Source organism: Barbatula barbatula (genome assembly GCF_947034865.1).
Source record: "Barbatula barbatula genome assembly, chromosome: 12".
Classification (NCBI taxonomy): Eukaryota; Metazoa; Chordata; class Actinopteri; order Cypriniformes; family Nemacheilidae; genus Barbatula; species Barbatula barbatula.
In genome coordinates, this window is record NC_136775.1 from 19,796,433 (window position 1) to 19,815,183 (window position 18,751).

Sequence of the window (18,751 nt, forward strand, 5' to 3'; positions counted from 1 at the left end):
GGTTTGGAATGACAAATCATTAACTATTCATTTAATGTTGATATTACTTTTATAGAAATATTATTTTATATTTCAGTATATTTAAAGTATATAAGTATAGTATATTAAATGTGCTGTATATATAGAGTAATATTTGATCTGTATTTCTGTGTTTGAATGAACATCTACATAAGGTTCTAGTCCCTCTCAACTGCTTCGCCGTGCAGGGATTGTTCATTGTACAGCATGTTCAGTGTTGGGAAGAGCTACCTAAATGTTTGAAAAACCCTAACCATTTTTCATTGGAATTGTGTGATTAAGCTTTTTTCTTATTAGTGTAACCGTTTGCCAACATTTTTCGAGAAACAAAAACACAAGCACACATACCATCCCTTTGTCACTTAAATAATTTATTTACCACTAGAGCACCACAACAGTAATGCGTTACAATACATCGTAGTGGGTCAACAATATCAACATCATCATAGACAACAATAACAATAAACAGCTCTGGTGTGACAATGCTGGTGTCTCCTTCCACTTCCTGTATTTCCAGGAAGTCCACTGGCTTTCTTGCCCTTGTAAAATAAAATAAGTGTCACCAAAAATCCTGGGCATTGGTGAAGGTTGCTCTATTAAACTGGTTAGAATGATAACCGCTTAAAAGAGTAAACTTCACCCGGAAGCCATTCACATCATCAGCTCATGATACATTGGGTGAAGCTATAACTACGAATAAAAAACAACAAACAATAGTTACAAATAAAAAAGGTAGAAATAAAATATTCAGTGCAATTCTTTGTAATAAAATATTTATTTTCCAATGAGAGCGAACAAAATGACAAATTCAGAAAGACATGTTGAGATGTGAAAACGTTTCTCTTTATAAACACGTACGTGAGCATTTTTGGCCGCTGCAGTGCATTTGTGAAGCTGCTGAAACCGGACACACCCGGGTTACCCATCCCTCACGATTTACACTTACTCTACCTCTCTTATGTGTCGTGGCTTTCTTCAATATCTACCTTTCATAATCACCCCCGAATCATTTCATGCATCAATGTGAATTACCTGCTGTGACCCAAGCCTCTTTATCTGTCTCATGACATCACTTCCTTCATCACAGCCTGCGCCTGTACTGTCACGGTGATAAACTACTCTAATATTTAAATCTCCGTCAAGATCAACAAGGGCTGGTTGCATAAACTGAATAGACTTGTCTTAAATGGCCCTAACTTCTTCAGATCAGGTACAAAAAAGGTAGATTTTGAGTAGAAGTAGCAATGAGTTTAAGTAGAAACGTATTGAGACTAGTTGTTAAGAAACTTAGTCTCGACTTAGTGACTGTTTATGCAATTGGCCCGAAGTCTCCTTTCTAAATAGATTAGCCATTAAAGTATGCACCTTATTTATGAACATTGTGCTGCTTATGCCTGCAGAAAGCGTAAGAGATTTGCATTTTAATTGATCCTGGAATATGATGATTTATAGTATACATTTTGGAGAAGAGTGGTCTCCAAGCACTTTCTGCACTTTAAAACCTATGCACTGTAAAGTCCCACTAAGTTATTCCAGATCTGCTGCTTTCTCCCAGTGTAGCACTCACAACTGGCCTGCGAGATCAGAAATTCCACTGTGAAAAATGAGATCTTCGGAGGTTTGCATTTGTAACGTTTCTGCAAGCAGCACTATAGCGTAAACCGTCGTTTGCAGTCATTTTTCTCATGTAGGTGAGATTTTCTCAGGGCGAAGTTTGAAGAGAATGTCGCTGATCAAGTCAGTTTGATTTAGTTGACTGGAGACATGTTTACAGCCAGTACCACATGCAGTTTAAAGCACAGACTTTTTAAGGGACCTTTATCGCTGGAGTCTTAAGGTTTGTTACTACTGTAAAGGAATGCAACGCATTTGCGTACTTGAGTACTGTCCTAATGGGCTGTTTACAATAAACAAATCTTCCTTGGTTGCTCTAAATAACAGGCCTTGCTGTTCTAGAATTCACGGGAATCCTAGTCCTTCTGAGGCTTACACTGCTGCCAATACTTTACAATTTTCCATTTTCTATTGTCTGCTTCAACCCCCTGCAAAAACTTGTGGCCGTCTTGAACTTCATTTGTGGTTAATATGCAGCGAACCAGTTTGCCACAAATGTTTTCCAGAAGTTTTTTGCTCATTGCCAGTAGAGGTGAACAATATCGGACACCTAGTCACCGAGGTTGGTCACCACATCTGGTAATGAAATCATGGGTTTTAAATATTAACAAAAAGATCTTTATTCTTGAGGGAAACAAAATCAACAATGACAATAACAACAATGAAAAAATAACAGAAAGAAGTATTTGCTTGAAATAAATGTTGGAACAAGGGATTTTCTCTTCCACTTGCTTCACATATAGATACCTATCACATACTTCCAGTGTTTGCCAAACTCACATCCATAGAGTGATGAGTGTCTCCATAACATGCCTGTTTCCAGCACGAGTACACAAATCCACACACACTATGTATCATCTTGGTTTCTGATTGTTTTTGAGGGTGTGTACTTGTCATAGGAACGTTATTCTGTTGTACCTCGACACTCCGCCCAGCATGTCTGTGTCTTATTGCGTGTGTGTGTGTGAATGTGTGTTGGTGATAATGGAGGTGATCCATTCCTAGCTGCACTTGCAGGACTTGACAATCATGTTGGAGAGCTGCTCGATTTTGGGAGTTTTGCCGATGAAGTAAAGGATCGTGAGGGGTTCCAGATCCTGAGACACACAGCATGGAGAAGCAGACGCATCTGGATTAATGGTGTTATAGAGGCCGAGAACCTGAAGGAGATCAAGAAATAAAGTTACTGAACTGAAACCATTCAGAATTCATCAGTCTTAAGAATATGCTGCCTTATGAGTGTAGTATTACGTATATAACCTACTTGCATATAGATGGTTTCGTTAACTTCCTATCTGTGTTTGTTGATCAGTCTGGCTAGTGGCTAATGATATAACTATTTATGTTTTATTTAATTGATATCAATATAAATTTAAATTTTATTGTATAATAATTGTATCAACTAAACAATTTGTTAAATGGGTCATATAACATTTACGTGTAGCCAAGTAACAGTTCTTCTACTGGTAACTCAAAATAATACCAACCAGACTTTGCAGACTTGCTAGCTGATATCATTTACCTGTAATCTCCTTTCCTTGTTTTCAGAAATACGGATGTGTACCGGAAGTACAAAATTCACAAAAACGTGCATGCGCAGTAACGTTTGTTTATTTGTTGCCTTGAAACCATCTACAACATATCAGTTTTTTCGTAGCTTTCTATAGAAATCACCAGTACAGTTTCACACTTTACATTGCAAAAGCACAAAGAGAAGAAACTTATTTTTCACCTTGCTGTGCTGAGTATCTGCGCTCCACAGATACGGACAGGCCCCCGCACAGAAGTTGGCGTTATAACCTTTCGGTTCGTGGATCCACTTCCAGCCCAGATCGTTCCTGAAATCGATGTAGAGAGAGCGTAAACAGCAGTTATCCTGCACGTTCCTGTGGAATGATGGGTAAAAACAGAACACGTGATATTAGACCAGTATTCTGCACCGTAGATACGTCGATTCATTCGGTTATAATAGAAATGGCACACAAATAGTTTTGAAGTTTAAAATGCAAACTGGTGTCTCTACTAATAAGTCAAAAAAAATTCCCTACGAACAAATGCCGCAGAAAACAATATGTTATACGTTCTACTGCTCATATGTATGTTATATGTTGTGGCTCCATTAGGGTTGGCTGGATATGCGTATCACATTTGGCTGGATATGCGTATCACATTTACCTTACATTTGTTTTGCACTAAAGGTTCTTAGTAGGTAAAGGTTTTACAGACGATAAAAAAGAAACTTTTGGGGAACCAAAACTTGTTCTTCTTTGGCACAGCTGTGAAAAACTGGCCAAGAGCACAAGGTTACTGGACCAACTGCCAGGTCAGGAAGTGTAAAATGAACATCAATGAGGTAAATCTGTGTGATTGTGACACCAACGGGCAGGACAAAGAGTATAAAGACAGACCCTTTTTGTTATAGGACATTTGAGTCACATTGAGTTTTAATTCAGCAGTGAAAGGTTTTCCAGTTCATCGATGAAGTTCAGTCTGAATTGATACCACCGCCAGTCTGCTTTGATGCATGTCCCACCAATTGCATAATCCTGGACTAAAGCTGTTTCTAACAAATGACAGATGAGTATCTATAGAGACACCAGAAGCACTGTGGAGTAAGCTTTAAACATCCTGATATGGTTCAAATACAGCGTGTGGGAAAAATCTTTTAAGCTTTGTGAGAAAAAGGTTGGACCTGGAGCAGAAGGCCGCGTCCAGAGCTCGTTTCTGTCTGTGGCTCTTGTGCTGGGACTCCAGACGGTATGATGGAAGTAACATCAGGAGAAGGTGTGGAGACTGGCCACTGTTACGGCGCCTCTTATACTTCAGATCAGATCCTGGCAAGATGCTGTCATCTATACCTGTGAAGCGGGCAGACAAACGGCAGTAAGATTTTCCTGTCTTCTATTGGTTGGACAAAGCGATAATAAAACAGATGTTTTTGTGCCATTGACTCATGCCAGAGTTTTCTTAGACAAAAGAACACATAAATGGCTGTTTATTGTCTCTTCATATTATGAACCTAAATGTATATTGGCATCTGTGTCAACCTCATACCCCTGAAGTCTGTACAACGTTCAACTTTGTTCTAACAAATATAAGTTAATATATTAACAAATAAATAAATGCAATCTGATGGAGTTTATGGGGGAACATGAATAGCTATTTTCCCTTACATGTTCTGAAAATCACGCAGAAACAGAGAAACACCCTCATAAACAAACTAACTCGCTCACACCCCCACCCAAATCCACCTGCAAAGCGTGTCTCCAGCTCTTCGCTCTTGTTGGGGATGATGTAATTATTTGACGGCACAAAAGTGCAGCAGGGACAATGCAGGCTGATCTTGAATCCATTGTTTCTGTCTGGTGGGAGAAAAACAGTAAAGAAAACAAAATGTGCACGGTAAGGTTAGATAATCTACAGCAGATAAATGATGTCATTTCTGGAGCCAGCTCGTGATTTGAGTAAGCCCACTCCCACGGTCCCTCGGGAGACAAACAGAGTCACCGCTGTCTTTCAACAGAAAGATCCCATATCCATCAACTGCCAGCCAGTAATGCTGGATATCTCCTGATCTACTCTCTCCTGTGATGATTTCTCTCACTCTCGTGTGTAAAGTGTCGGAGACTGGGCTGAAGCTGTTATGAGCTCATGAGCTGTGTACCGATGATGAAGATGATAGATGTTTATTATTCATTGTTGTATGGCTTATGAACTTTGGAATTGTTTTTATAAACACACAAATCACCTATAAATCACTGCTTTTATATAATAGTTTTCTATGTTTAATGGATTCTTGCTAGGACATTTTATTGATCAGTTTTTTCTCGTTCGTATATAAATACCAACGCAATCTTGGATATGTTAACATACATAAAGAGTATGGAACTGTAACATGAATGCGTAGAATAATCTGGATTTGGGGGCATTTTATGAGAAATCTTTAATGATATAACTTGAATGCCGACATGTGAGATGTATTTTCCTCGGGAGATCTTTTCTCATCTAGAACACAGGAGACTTAAGCAAAAGTTTCTAGTTGCTCCAAACTTAATCTCATTGATGTCTGAGAGAAGTGATTGAGATATGACAAGAAACATTGTGTGATTGTGAGGTATGATTTAAAATCGATTTTCTATAGTGGCATTTATCTTCAGTATGTTCGCTGATGCTTTTTCAATTCTTGCTTCTGATTTTGCAATGATAGTATCTTATTTTCTACCTGTTGAAAAAAACACGTTGAAACAAATTTCGCTAGTCTTCAAGCTAAAACTTTTTTCTAGGAGTACACCAGCAAATAGGTGGCCTCAAAGAAGATTTCAGGCAGAATTTTAACTTGTTTCAGTTGGATAAACATGCGTAAAATATTTACAAGATAACATATGTTCAAAATCTATTTTTCATTACCACACACACACACACACACGCACACACACACACACACACACACACACACACACACACACACACACACACCCTTACTTCTGTGCAGCAGCCACTCGCTAACTGCCTCCGTCACATCGAAAGAAAGCCACTCCCCCTCCCTTCGGGTACGCACCACCTTGCTGTCGATGTAGCGCTGCGTTGGTGAGGTGAGATCTTTATGACCTAAAATCTAAAGAAAAACGAAACACATCAGCATCTGTCACCCACAGACCACCAACAATATCAATATCATCCCTGCCACTTGTCCGCCTCTTTTAAAACGGTACCCCATCTCAGCGCCTGACTGGTGAGCACATCTCTTCTTTCCTCCACCCCCAATCCCTTCCTCCCACTGGAAGCTTCCTGATTGATTAGCCAGGTCTGGGAAATGCTTGGCGAGGCTTTGCTGGCGGAAACAGATGCTGAACAGGGTGCTCTGTCCTTCGTGGCTGTGTGTTTACATTGGACGGCACACGTCCTAATGTGTAAAACACTGCTTCAGCTGCAGCGCTTGCAATGTCTTAGCTTTCCTCCATCAGGCCGTGGAGATGAATGTGGACAGGGAGGCTCCAAAATGGAGATACAAATGACTTATCTTAGAATGAAGCTGCAAATCCTGTTACACTTCATTTGTTTAACAGAAGAAATTATTTAAAATATGAAAACTTTTCCAAGCATTAAAAATTGCGACATTTTTGTATAAACAAGTACAGCATACGTCCCACACAGAGATCTGATATCAGCATCATCAATTTAGGTATTGAGGGTCAGAAAAAAATCCATGAGAAGTTTAGCAACATCTCGAAAAAAAGATTAGAACTACCAACATGGAAACTACTGTAAACTGTAAAAATGCTGTAATGCAAATTTGACAAACTAAATCAAAAGTTTGCTATTAAGGTGCTGTGTATGTAATCTTTAGGAGGATCTATTGATAGAAATGCAATATAATAAACATAAGAAGCGTAAACGTGACGTCCTCTTTGACTGTGTCAGGTGGCGTAGTGCTTCGAAAGGGAGGGGTGGAGTGAGCCCTTGGTTGCAATTCGCAACCTCACCGCTAGATGCCGCAAAAATTTCCACATTGCTCCTTTAAAACAGCTTTTGTCACAGGTATCTAATATATACAGTTTCTAAGTCAGCTTTCCACTTAGTTTGACGTATCTTGGAGATATTACTAAATGCCTTACCGATTGGAGAGATTTGTAATCTTATGGTGTATGCTACCTTATGGCTGACTACACATAACACACACCCTATTTCATACATCTAAAAACATATGTATGAGCATATTCAGCTGACACTTTGCTAAGCCCCACCTGTATACTTCTACAGGCTCAGATGAGGTTTGCAGCATATATCACATAGGAGAAGTAAATATAAGTGTTTTTAAACAATGCTATTTCCATGAAAATGGAAACAATTTTCAAATATTAGGTGGAAAAGAACAGTATGTGAATCCTCTTTGGAGGGCACAGTTCCGGCTATCACATTTCATCATACAGTAGGCTATGTTTGCATATTATAATTTAAAATGACAGTACGGCATTATGTTGGACATCAGCAGTTGCTAAGGTAGGACTGGACATTAATGTTTTCATTATGGGACTTAGGGCAGTTTTTATTTAGGTATTCTTAATATACTACTATCATTATTTTAGGCATCAAACATAGTTACATATATTATACTGAATGTAATATAAGTATACTTAATGTTATTATATTATCAAAACTGAAGGACTCTTTTATTATGCATTTACCTACAGCAAGAAAATCTTGCCTATATTGAAGTCAGTAATAAAAAGCCTTTTCCTTCCCTGTCAACTCTCTTTTAACCTCCCTAACACATTCATCATCTCTGTGTTAGTTGGATAGTGTTTACCGCACCTGTCATGACAGACCTGACACATGAACAGTGGAGGGGAGCGAGGTTAAATGGAGGGGCAGGTGGTAGGTGGGGAACAGCACAGGGATTTTATTCTGCCCTCGAGACCTTCCGTACTCTAAATCACAAACAGCATTCCTCCCTCATTTCTCTCCACACACACATAAAACCCCAGTGATCGATGGACGGGAGCCCTACGGCACCCTTAAGGTAAATAAATGAACATATGAGAAAAAAGAACGAAAAGAGAACGCATGTGTGGACGCTTTCACACTAGAACTTTCTGTGCTTCAGCCTTTCAGAGTGTAGTTTGTGCGATAGTAGCTAGAAAATGACCACTATCGGTTATGTATACTTTGTATGACCACGTTCACAATTATTTTATGATGCGATCTGGGAAAACCCAAAAATGGTGAAATTTTCATATAACAGGTTTTGATACCTAGCCCTTTCCCAAAGCTGATTTTATTTCACTCATACTCATTAAGCCTTAAGTAATGGCTATCGGAAGTCTGAGCGCTATGATTTTCAGGAACAGAGAAAAATGGGTTTAAATTTAGGAGACAAAAATAAAAGGACAACAGTAAAGTATCACAAGTAAATGTCACTTTACAGTGGTAAAAGACTTACTCTAATAACAATTTATTAATAAAAACATTTCCTAGTTTTGAAGTCTATAAAAATACTGTATAAAACTGGCACGGTGCTGGGCACACTTAAGAACGAGAGCTCTGTCAGGAGCGCTAAGAGCACTACATCACTACACAAGGACACTAGCAAACATTACGGACAACAACTTGTAGAAAGTATTGAAGCAACTTTTACATTGTTTATCATGGCCATAGTGTTTGAACTTTTGATCATCCCTTGTATGTTTTGCGACCGCATTCCGGAAGCAGCTCGCATGAGTAGCGGACCTGGGATAACTCCCAGTGCTTCAGACGGTGAGCTCCGCCATTTCCCGATAACGTTGTATACACAGTAGTTTACACAGGACTGGTGGGAAATATGCATTGATACTACTTCATTCTTCATGTTATGTGATTTACTTTGATATGTGAACTGTTAAGAGAGGAAAAGTTATGAGTGATGTTTTGCAGCTCTCCTGGGATATAAACATCAGTTATATAAATCGCCATTTCCAGCAATAAACAAGTAAATTTCGCCACAATATTTTCCGAGATTAGACAAGAGGTTACAGGATAATAATTTAATGAAAAAACTATTTTGACTTTCGATCTATTTTGTTATATTTCTGAAAACGTCCCACCACGACATTCGACAAAAAAGTGCCACAGTCAATTGCTATAGATCTTTTATCAAAAGAAATATCAGCATTAGTCCTAAATACGGCCATACAGTAAAATTCATTTCTCATTGATGCTGGTGTACAACGTTTTGGTAGGCAAACAGACAAATCTATTAATAATGCAATGAAATGACCACTATCAGTTATGTATACTTTGCCATCTTTGTATGACCACGTTCACAATTATTTTATGATGCGATCTGGGAATGCGATTTCACTCATACCTTGTGTCAAGCCTTAAGTAATGGCTATCTGAAGTCTGTTGAGCGCTATGATTTTCAGGAACGGAATTTGGAGAAAAATGGGTTTCACATTTCTCATTGATGCTGGTGTACAACGTTTTGGTAGGCAATTAGACAAATCTATTAATAATGCAATGAAATGGGTGTCTTCTCTTTAGTCAGTACCTAGTTACAGTGATAAACAGCTGTCGCTAATACTCACAGTGTGAATTTAATGATGACGCAAACGTACTGTGGTTTTGACCCAAACAATATTGTGTTGAAAAGGGAACATGCAGGGGCAGTGGGAGGGAAGAACTGGGACCAAGCCAATCGAACCAAGTGTGAACAGTTTGCATGCAAGTGCTTGTTTAGGTAGGACATCTTCAAAATGGTTTAGAAAATGGGTCCAGTTGTTAGTGGAGTTGACTTAATGGATTTAAGTGAATAAAGATGCTAAAATGATGAAGGAATATCTGAAAGGATGAAAAAGACTGACCTGATAAAGCTCGATCCGCTGTTCAGACACACGAGCCTTTGAGTTCTGAAGCCTGAAGATCCTGAGCTCTGCCTTCACCAGGTTTGAGGCATTCTTCTCCATAGAGCTCACATCAAACATTAGCCTCCGGAAGTACAGATTGTAATGTGTTGGAGAGATGACATCTGGAACACACATTAGGCTTTGTTACTGCAACGCCAAGTTCTTTATGTAGTGTTCCTTGCCAGCCCATCTTTCACATGTACCTCTGTAGTACAACTTTGGACTATTGGCCAGTAACAAACTGCTGAACAGTAAAATCAAACCGTAAAAGTTACATAAAGAAAATCATTGCACTCAAATAGTTTAACAGCAAGCCCGTCTGATATCATGAAGGAGCGTACGTATGTGCTTCAGTCTATAGATTGTGAACAACTTGGTTATATTCCAAATTATATAAAAAAGGAAGAGAGCACTCTAAAACTATTTTCAGTTTTCTAAATCTTCATCTTGTAAATATGTATTTAGGTACACATTTCTTATTGGTGTTTCATATGTAAAATATTGACACAAGGTTCCCCAAATTCGAAAGAGAAATATTGTCTTTTGTTTTTTAATTACTCAAATACTGCAAACAAAACTCATAAGCTCATAGCTCATAAGACCACACAATACTAAAGTTTCTTTTTATATATTTAATATGTATCTTCTCCGTATTTTACATCACTGTTCGATACATTTATATTACCACTAAAGTGTGTTTTTGTTGACATTTTATAGACACTGGAATGGAAAGGACACACTGATTAATTTGAGTTAAATTATGCAAACTAGAGTGGTCTCTTCCTGGAGTTGTATCTTCCTTTGTAGAAACTGTGATCCCAGTAGGTCCCAACTCAATGACCATTTAGATTGCTCAATAGTTACTGACCCTGTAACAAGTGATAAAAAGTCAGATAAGTGACTGCTTGCTTATCCCATAACCAAACAGCTACTCACAGGGAAAGGCTAGATCTTGATATTAGGTTACGCTCATGGTCTCCTGAGATGAAATCAAGTGGTTGGGCTGGGTGAAAAATGAAATGTTGGGAAAAAAAAGATAAAACGAATTGGTCATCGTGCCATATCTCTAATGAAAACACGCTTTATAAACGGACTAAACTAGTCCAATCAGTCCTGCAAGGTAAGGGGTTTGAGGCATGGGGCAGGGATGTAGACTCCAACCAAACTGTGATGAAACATCGGGGAAGACACACGTCTCTCGAGTTGTGCTGTCACGCGAGGGTCAGCTGGGGTACACTCCTGCCCGATTTCATTCCTGAGCGAGCCCAGTAGCCCAACACTCAAGCAGTACTCAAAACCATGTGTGAACGTCATATGCTTTGACAGGGCCCTGTATACACACAGCATGTGCCGAGAACCATGTGTGCAACAGCGAGATGAGTGTCACTCTGCACAGTAGCTCAACAAATTAACAAATACAACCAAAGCCAGATGCACAACCACGTAAGCTAACGTCGGGAGCAGGGCGCCGTGACACAGCATGGATTTACAGTGCCGTGATGTCCTGTGACACATAGCAAAATATTTGGTTTCCCTGAAAGCCACCCACAGCGTTGCAGGAGGCTGATTGAAGAGGACTGTGGCAGGCCGCAGTGCACGTACAACTTCAACCATGTGTAACAAGTGTGTGCCTTGAACTGGCTTCATATGCTTTCCGTTAACACAGAGAAACCATGTGTCCAACCGTGTGACATTTGAAGCGCCATGTTGATAGCCTGAATTTTGCACAGAAGCTGGGGATTAGAAACCTTCAGTGGTTTATTTAATAAGCCTACACAAGCAGGACGTCCATCCACAAGAGACAGAGAGAAGAAAACACTGAGCAGCTGCTGTGACTGAAAGAACAATCACGACTTTGAAGAAACAATATTTATGAAGTTCCACTTCAAGGGAATTTATTTTATTGCACAACTCTCTGGAATACTTTTGTGGCCAGTTACTGCACAACTGCAACTGATATCCAACATGAACCAGATTTTTACATTTTCCGTGAAAATGTAAATAGCGCTTAACCATACAAAACACACCGCCACGATGGTAGAGCACTGTGGGTGTTTCTCAGGATGTTGCTATTTGGCTGCAGCTCTGATGAGCAGTTATTAAAAAGGTTGCTGGGATGGTCTGCGTTGTTGCTAGGGGGTCACTAATTGTCCAAAGTCAAAAAGGCAATTGCTTATGTCTCCCCTGGTTAGGCCTAGTTTCCCGCTGAGGTTTTTTTTCTCCTCCAATGGAGTTTTGGGTTCCTCAACACCATTTGCATACTGTTTTGCCTGGCCGGGGGGGCTGCTAGAATTATATCGTTTTATTTTATTAACACTGCATTTAGGAATTTATAGTCTGTCTGATATTTGACCTGTGTTTTGACTTGCATAACCTTATTTGTTTTCCTTATAGTCAATATGTTTTCTTGTAAAGCTGCTTTGTAACAATGAAAATTGTCAAAAGCGCTATATAAATAAACTTGACTTCACTTGACTTCTTTATCTCCCACTTGAGAAGTCAAAATATGCTTGTCTATAAATCTCCTCAATTTCCAATTCATAATTTCTCGGTTTCTGTCCCTCTCCATTTCTATGGTTCAATCACATTCATAGAGGATTCTACACTAACTCTTCTCTTTATGATCTACTGGACTAAAAGGCCAAGACTAGCTCACTTCTCTCTAGCTTTTACATCTATTAACAGAAAAAGTCACACTGTCACAAAGTCAAACAGTGTAAAAAGCCAGAATAAAGAGCAGAGTTTGCATAAAGTTGACTCCATGAAACATTCTCCTGTTTTGGGTACTACAGTGGATGCTTTCAGCAGGGTTCGCTGGAAACCGCACTGGGCACACACATGGATAATGATACTTCTAATCTTTATACACCACAAGCTTCCTGTCACCCTCCAATCCACTGGAGAGTACAGGCTGACTCAGGAAAACAGCTACAGATTTGAAGAGATTCGGTAGCAGGGACTCTGTAACTGCTAGTTTATACAAACATGATGTAACAAATGTTGAGTTTGCATCAGTTCCAGATTAAGGTTTGCAGAAATTATATTATTATTATATTATATTATTCCAATGACTAACAATTAGTGGTGAAACGGTTTGCGGATGATCCTTGATCCGTACGGATCGTGCTCTACGGTTTGGAATGCATGTGACCCGTGGATTAACCGTCGATTTATTCATCATTGAGTCTCTCTCCAATGTCTGGACGAGTACAATATTAAAGCGCATTCTTGCGTATATCTTTATTTAAACTGCAGCAAATGATGCGATCCACGCATAAACACGCACCACTTCAGCAATTTTGACATGCCATCTACTCAGGGTTCAGTAACACATTTAAGAAGACGAGAGAAAGTCATTTGAGATACTTCATGATTGTAACACCTGTTACATTTACAATCTGATCTCTAAAGATCCAGTTGTAAACGGTTTACTCTGTCTGATTGCATGTTTATTTCATAGTCATTTTTAATGCACGCATACTGTATAACATAGCCTATTTTAGAAAATAAATATAAAATAATCGGTTAAATCCATCTATTGATATCTTAAGGGTACTTTCACAACTTCCATAAAATGATCGGAACCGTGAGTAATGTGATCCGTTGCACCACTAAAACAATGACTCTTGTTCATTGGTTTGCATGTTTACCTCTGCGTTTACAGCATTGAGAAAGCACGCTTTTCATATTGGCCACGTTTCTGTCAAATGCTGTAGTTACATATGAGTTATTACATAGTTATTACATCAAGGTACCTTTCGAGAGTATAGACCAGTCATCACATATTTCAGGAGCAGTTTGTTTGAGATGTTTATAGAAAGAATATGGCCTGGATTTGCCTCACAGAAAGTTGAAAGATTTTAATACATACTTCAATGTAAAATCTAATCAACATAAATAAAAACAAATACAATATCAAAAGCATTAAATTTAAACAGTTTATATTTCTGCCATAATCGTGCAGCCCCACTATAAGGTATTTTAATATTGCAACTAAACCTATTTATTCAGAATGAGTACAACAATGAAAAATACTAAAAGCGAACGAGTATGTGTTTTACAGTTTAATTATTGAAGAAAATGGTGGATCTTGAGATAGATTATACCTGTCTAGGTGGTTCCTTGATATGATAGAGAACAGACACAGTGACAAAAAGTTCACCGAGCAAAGTGTTTTTTCACATTTGTCTGATAAATAAGCCTACCATGCGAACTTTACACTGTATAGTAGGTATATATATTTCCACATTAAAAATGTCATAAAATGTTGATATTTGAATTTGACAAAAATATTGTTAATAACATTTTTATACAGTAGGCCTATGTATATTTTTGCAAGTGAAGACTCTTTTATCCGAGCGACATGCATTCAATGTATACATTTATTCATGATCTGATATGACTTTGTGTATTGCTTAGGAATTGACCCTACAACCTTTGCACTACTAATGCAATACTGTACCGGTTGAGCTACAGCGTATTTGTAACATGATCATTTTAGTGAAATGAGCATGACCTGCCAATCTATGACTTTTAAACAGGCCCTTTAAAAGGCTAAATGAATACTCTTGCCTGCTCATACAGTATATATTGCAAAGGTTTTTTATTCCCATTTATGGAATTTTAACTTACTTACACAAGGTCTTTGATAGCAACTTGTTAACAAACACATAAAATGATGCAATATAAAATAATTGTACAGTTTATCAAGAAAATGCGATAACATTGGAAAAGATTAGTCAATTCTTCCATTAAAAATGAACCAGTTGAACTCGATGTAAAGCACACACAAAAAGTTGCAGTTGTGATGAATGATCTCACAGGCACACACACACACACACATTTTAATACACACTAATAATAACAAAGAGCCATTTTACGTTCTCGTAAATCACTCGTCAGGTTTGCCATTGCAAACACTTCGACATTAAACTCAGGAAGTCTTCCTGAGTGAGGACCACTTGTGATGTGCGCCAAAAAATATGTACAGCAGCTTGATCTCACAAGAGCTTCCTTCCTGAGAGGAAAGACTTTACCCTTTCGTCCTGAGGGCCTCTGACAGAGCTTTGCAGGGTTGTGGCTAGAAGGGATACTAGGAAGTGATGCAAAATCTGGCCATAAAACGACAATAAATGACATTTGCTAATGCCTACATCTACTCCGACCCGAAACCTAACCTTCCAATAATAAAAAAATGTAATTAACTGTAAAAAATGATGCGGTATTGAAGTGCGCATGTCCAGTGGAGGTAGCTGTGTCCATTCTAGCCAAAACCGATTCGCAGTGGTAGCCGCGAGTTGTTTGGTTACCGAAAGTGCTTATCTATCGCTTCCGCACAGTTTCCAACACGTGCGCTCCATACCTCGGCTGAACCCTCTCCAAACCGCACATGCACATATGTGAACAAATGACTTCATGTTTGTTTTAAACGCTGAAACCATAAGCCCTGCCGGTGTGTAAGCTGTTTATCCTATGCGGAATATACATCTTGAAGGCATTAAGTACTTAAATAGACATTGGAGCTGGAGCCCGGTTCCCAATCTGCTACCCCGAAAGCTCACTGATCAAACACCTGTGCCAGGAAAGGCTTCCCAGTGTCCTCTGCTCTCGCACTGACCCCATTCCTACTTCCTGTGCACTGGATTCTCTCCAGGCATTAATGAGGGAGATAGATCCGCATGCTTGTCTGCTCAATGACACGCTTGTCCGTCCTTCAGTCTGGAAATAACTCCTGTTGCTGACCGGACCAGCGGTCTCTCCGACAATCAGCCTGGAAACACTGTCAGATGCGTGTATGACAGGAAAAGAGTTTGCGGTCGGATTGATTTACATAAATACACATGGGAACACTCCCCAATGCACGCAAATTAATACGTTTTACCTTATCTCCAACCTGTCCTCCAACTCACATCACCGTATAGGTCAGCAAATATGGACCACGAGTTTCGGCAGCAAGCAAAGCTTTCAAAATGATGTCTGAAAATCTATATTTCAGTTTAAACTGCCAGGGTTAATTGTATTAACTGTACATGACACATTACACTTTTCAGGTATTTTGAGCAAATAACCCATTTATTTATTATATAACATAAAACACTGCATACAAAACACTTGCACAAACGTTCCAAGTTTCCCTAGGTCAAACGATTGACTTTATGAGGAACAGAGACAAATGCGACCACAATCTGCACATTCAAAACTGCTGCCTCAGTTCACAACGTTTGCAACACAAGTTGTTTTAAAACTTTTATACTGTTTTATTTGTGCAATATATACCTGTGCCTGTACTTTTTCTCTTATGTTGCATTCTTGAGTAGGCTTAGATAGGTGCTGGGTTAGGTGCTTCAAAATATCTTTAAAAACATAAACATTTATATAACCATTTCTACTTGTACAAATGCGAATTGAAGAATTGAACGTGTTTTGATTTTACGCATAAGGCAAACAATCTAAAGCAATGGAAACCATTGCTAAAGGGAGCTTATCCTTAATACGTATCGAGGTCATAATAAGCTGCTTTTAAAAAAATGACCTATGGGTCATTTTTTGGAGGACTGTATCTGTTAGAATAATCCAACACTCTTAGCATCTGCTTGAGATGTTCCAAGATATGTGTCATGGCTCAGAAGTGACCAGAACTCATCATTAATCCAACATGAAAAACTTTAAATGTCACTGGAGAAATGTATTGTTAATGAATAGCATTTTCCAAGACAAGCACTGTTATTACAATTGCTAATATTTATAGGTTGGTATGACAAGTAATAGGTGTGCTATTGCCTTTCTGAGCGATTAAACATATTGAATATATCCTACACTAACACCGTGAAAGAAATCCAACAGTGCCTCGAGTCCAATAAAAGAAATGGGGTGGGGTCTTTCGCTTTGAAACGTTTTGCCAAGGTCAGCATAGTTTACAGAAACAATTCCTAAACATAACTTATTCCTAAAATCGAAGAGAAAATTATGGAATAGCAATGTTGTGGGACTGGTCTTACTATTGTAATAGGTCTAAACTTCACAGTAAGTATAAACTATACCTCAATTGGTTGACTGCAACGTTGTCCCAGGGTCAAAATGAGTACATGAGCTTGTAAGCAATCACCTAGCAACCACCCAAAACCCCTTAGGAACAGCACAGCAATGCTTGTACTAGCAACCACACTACACTATTAAAGGTGCTAAAAAGGTTCCTCACAGCGATGCCATAGAAGAACCATTTTTGGTTTCACAAAGAACCATTCAGTCAAAGGTTCTTTAAAGAACCACCTCTTTCGTACTTTTTTATGATCTGAAGAACCTTTTTTCACCAGGAACCAGAAGGTTCTTCTATGGCATCAAAGAACCTTTCGAAGCACCTTTTTTGTGTGGCTTCATATTTTCTACAAAGTTTGCAAAAAGTTAGTTTTCGCTTTATGTAAATGGATAAAGTCCTTGATTTAATGTGTCGATCTGACCTGACATTGCAGGCTGTCGCCCATTCCCATTCCCAGCTCTATCTTTATCATTATTCTGTGTGTGTGTGTGTGTGTTGGACGGTTTCACGGAAGAGTCCTGCAGAGATGGAGCGGCCTTCATGGAAGGCCCTTTAAAGTATGAGGTATTTTTAGTTCCCAGGGATTATGAAGAGCGTTGTTTTCAATTTGCTATTGGCAGGTGAGCGGTTGGTTGGGTGGAGGGGAGCGCTCTCTGATTTCTCCCTTTCTTTATTTCACTCTCTGCTTTTTTCCTCTTAGTCTTCAGCAGTTACTTTCTCTCTGCTCTCTTGCTCTTATTTCTTTCCCAGTTTCTCTTCTTTTCTCACCCCCGCTGCTTAATCTAGCTTCCGTTCGGGCCCTCAAGGCCTCAGGCTCTGTAGCAGCAGTGTTGGGGAAGTTACTTGAAATTATGGGTAACCTGCAACTTCACAAGCTACATGCAATTTAAGGAAATTATTTTATTTTCATCATTATTTTTATCAAGATCATTAACAACATGCACACAGGAATATATACCCAAAAATATTTCTTCTGTGAAACTCAATAGAAGTTATTTACAATGAAATGTCCAACACATCGGTCAAGCAATTCATTGTTTTTGGCAAATTACATTTCAAAAGAAATGCATGAATCATAAGGAATACTTTAATAAGGGGTTTATTTAATACGTTTTGCCCTTTTTGGAGCTAGCCAAACATAGCCCACGCGAGAGAAATAACTACTGACATAGATTTGCCCCATCTAAGAAATGTATCGAATAAAAATCAAGGAATAGTTCACCCAAAAAAGAAGGTTTTGTCATAAATGACTCACTCTCTAGTTGTTCCAAACCTACAGTATATTCATAGCTTTGTTTGGTTGAAAAAAGAAAAATATATTTGAAAGAATCCTTGTAACCAAACAGTTCTTGGCCACCATAGTAGGAAAAATGACAATGGAAGGCAAAAGTGGCCGAAGAATTGTTTGCTGTCCAACATTCTTTAAAATATCTTTATTTTGAACAGAACAAAAAATACTATTTCCTACAATGGTTGTCAATAGGGTCCAAGAACTGTTAGATTATATATCTTTGTGTTCATCAGAGCAAAGAAATTGATATAGATTTTGAAAAACTTTTAATTTCTGGGTTTTTATTTCTGGGTGAACTATCCCTTTATTTTAAGTTTAGAATAGTAACACACTGAAAATCGACATTGGCTATAACAAACTGTACTTCACAATGCTTTGTTTCAGGTGAGTGCTTTTGCAAATTATCTCAGT

At 38.6% G+C, this 18,751-nt stretch overlaps 1 protein-coding gene across 1 annotated transcript in view; it reads right to left on the reverse strand.

Annotated features, from left to right (window-relative positions):
• Positions 1-369: 369 nt before the first annotated feature.
• The window catches only part of tgfb2 (transforming growth factor, beta 2), a 28,428-nt gene continuing 10,046 nt past the window's right edge, over positions 370-18,751 (reverse strand). Inside the window, exons 2-7 of the mRNA XM_079470411.1 lie at positions 9,972-10,135; positions 6,115-6,247; positions 4,884-4,994; positions 4,325-4,490; positions 3,365-3,518; positions 370-2,792 (exon numbers count right to left, since the gene is read on the reverse strand). Of these exons, the coding sequence (XP_079326537.1) occupies positions 2,634-2,792; positions 3,365-3,518; positions 4,325-4,490; positions 4,884-4,994; positions 6,115-6,247; positions 9,972-10,135 (887 nt within the window). The 3' untranslated portion in view covers positions 370-2,633. The remainder of the gene's footprint in view (positions 2,793-3,364; positions 3,519-4,324; positions 4,491-4,883; positions 4,995-6,114; positions 6,248-9,971; positions 10,136-18,751) is intronic.